A 2,198-nucleotide genomic window follows, 5' to 3' on the forward strand; every position below is an offset into this window, starting at 1 on the left:
ATTAATAGAGAAACACTCTAAAAAATAAACCTTACATTAACGTGTTATTAACAAGATTGTCATGCTGACGTGTCGCTCTCAGAATGATTTGTCACCTATTTAAATAATTGCACAAATTTTATTAGACTATTTACAGAATTTGCCATTAGTATTATACATACATATATTCCATTAATCAAACGAATTTCTAATTAAAATTGCAAATAATTATGCAACAAATCTTTCCAAAATAAATATACCACAAACTTAAACAAATGATTATGTAACTAATATTAGTAAGAGAAGCTTCGAGACAACTTTTATCTCTATATTAGCAAGATCATTAAAATGTAGTAGAGGCTACAATACTTTGCTAATGTTGGCGAAAGCATCCAAAATTAATCTTGATTGATGCTAAAGTTAGTTTCTTTTATTCATTTAAAGTTTGACTATTACTTTTACTTAACTTATAATCATGCCATAATACGTTTAATAATATGTAGTAGTGAAAATCTATAATACGTTCAATAATATGTAGTAGTGTAAATTATATATATATAATTCTACAAGAAAACATGGATTTAGCGACTACAAGAAACATAACTAAAGAGTCGCTAAACACATAATAACTACTAATTAGCGACTAATAAACGTTGTCGCCGAACACTGCGTCGCTAAAATAAATTGTAGTCTAATAGTCGCTAAATAGCGACTATTCTGCGACAACTATTTGAAGTCTCCTGTACGTCGCGTATGAGTCGCTAAATTGGCGACTGTCCTGCTACTAATATGTCACTATTTGGCGACTAGTTTGGCGACTAATAGGTGACTGCGGAATCGACAAAAAGACACTACAAGGCGACTGTTTTATGAATGTTTTAGTGACTGAATTGCTATCGTTTTGCGACTTATTGGAGGTTTATTTATCGATTTTGCCTGCTTATTTTGATTCCAATTACGTTTGCATTTACTAATTAAAACCAAACATACAAAACATACAAGTTCACAAGACCAAAACATACAAGTTCTTAATAAACATAAAAACATACAAGTTCACAAGACCAAAAGTACAAGTCCAAAATATCAAGTTCACAAGACATAAATACAAACATACTTGTACCATAAGTACAAGACCAAAAGATCAAGTTCAAGTTTTTGAGTTAAGAGGAGAGAAAGCTAAGTAGCAGGAGTAGTACCATCAGCATTAGCAGCAGGAGTTGGATTTGGTTGAACCTCTGAATGATCATCCGCAGCAGGAGTTGATTGGGAATTGAGGAAGGCCAGGAAATTAGGGTCAGTTTCACTCAGGTACTTCTTCACCATCGACAAATGCTTGATCTCAGCTGCTTGTGATGCTGCGACCCGCAATGCCTCTGCTTCACGTGCTGCTTGTAGAGCTGCTTGTTCCTCTATCTTGCGGTTAGCATCCTCAAGCTGTGACTGCAGGGTTGTGAAAGAAGAGATGCTTCATGCGTACTTGCGCTTCCCGTTGATGTAAACCCCTAAGCTGCCAATTCCAAAGTAATCCCCTCTATCATTTGTGACAGTAGACTGCAAAACAAAGTAAAAAACATTAGTGCTTAACAAATAAAAGTAGACTACAGAGCAAAAGACAAGACTACTACCTGAAGAAATATCTCATCATCCTCCTCATGAGACAGCTCAGACTGACGCGAATTACCATCAGACTGTTCATCATTCTCTTGCAGGGCAGCCAACTTAGCTGCCTTGTTCTTGAGATATGCCTGATGGATTTCCTGCGCCTTCCTATCCACAAATGTCCCATCCTTCTTGGTATGAGTTCTGATGAACACTTCTCCAATAGTAGGAGGTCTTCCCAATTCAACTTTCTGAAATATAGTAACAGAGATGTCAGCAAGTAATAAACAAAACAAGTATTTAAAACAGACATGTAACATACCATCTCTTGCTCCACTTGTAAAAAGGACTTTGGACCAGAAACATGCTTGTGAGGACCAAGACCATTACGGTCAGACATCCTAGCTGCTGATGTGGTTGAACTCTTGGCTTGGGCTTCTTCAGTATCCCAATACTTACACATCTCTCTCCACAGAGTTCTCTCAATCCAATACGGCCTCACTCTTGGGCTTTTTGACCTTGCCTTACTAACCATGTCTTTCATACGCAGTGCAATGATCTTGTAGAACTTGGCTTCAAACACACCTGTCACTGAGGGATGCCAAGTGTGTGTTTTCTAC

General features: G+C 36.9%; 1 protein-coding gene across 1 annotated transcript; it reads right to left on the reverse strand.

Annotated features, from left to right (window-relative positions):
* Nucleotides 1-1,218: 1,218 nt before the first annotated feature.
* LOC110225699 lies at nucleotides 1,219-2,091 on the reverse strand. The gene is made up of 2 exons (XM_021015620.1): nucleotides 1,605-2,091; nucleotides 1,219-1,530 (listed from the first exon to the last, which is right to left on the reverse strand). The coding sequence occupies exons 1-2, from the start codon at nucleotides 1,896-1,898 to the stop codon at nucleotides 1,447-1,449; spliced, it is 378 nt and encodes a 125-aa protein (XP_020871279.1). The 5' UTR covers nucleotides 1,899-2,091; the 3' UTR covers nucleotides 1,219-1,446.
* Nucleotides 2,092-2,198: the final 107 nt, after the last annotated feature.

This window comes from Arabidopsis lyrata, assembly GCF_000004255.2.
Source record: "Arabidopsis lyrata subsp. lyrata unplaced genomic scaffold ARALYscaffold_311, whole genome shotgun sequence".
Classification (NCBI taxonomy): domain Eukaryota; kingdom Viridiplantae; phylum Streptophyta; class Magnoliopsida; order Brassicales; family Brassicaceae; genus Arabidopsis; species Arabidopsis lyrata.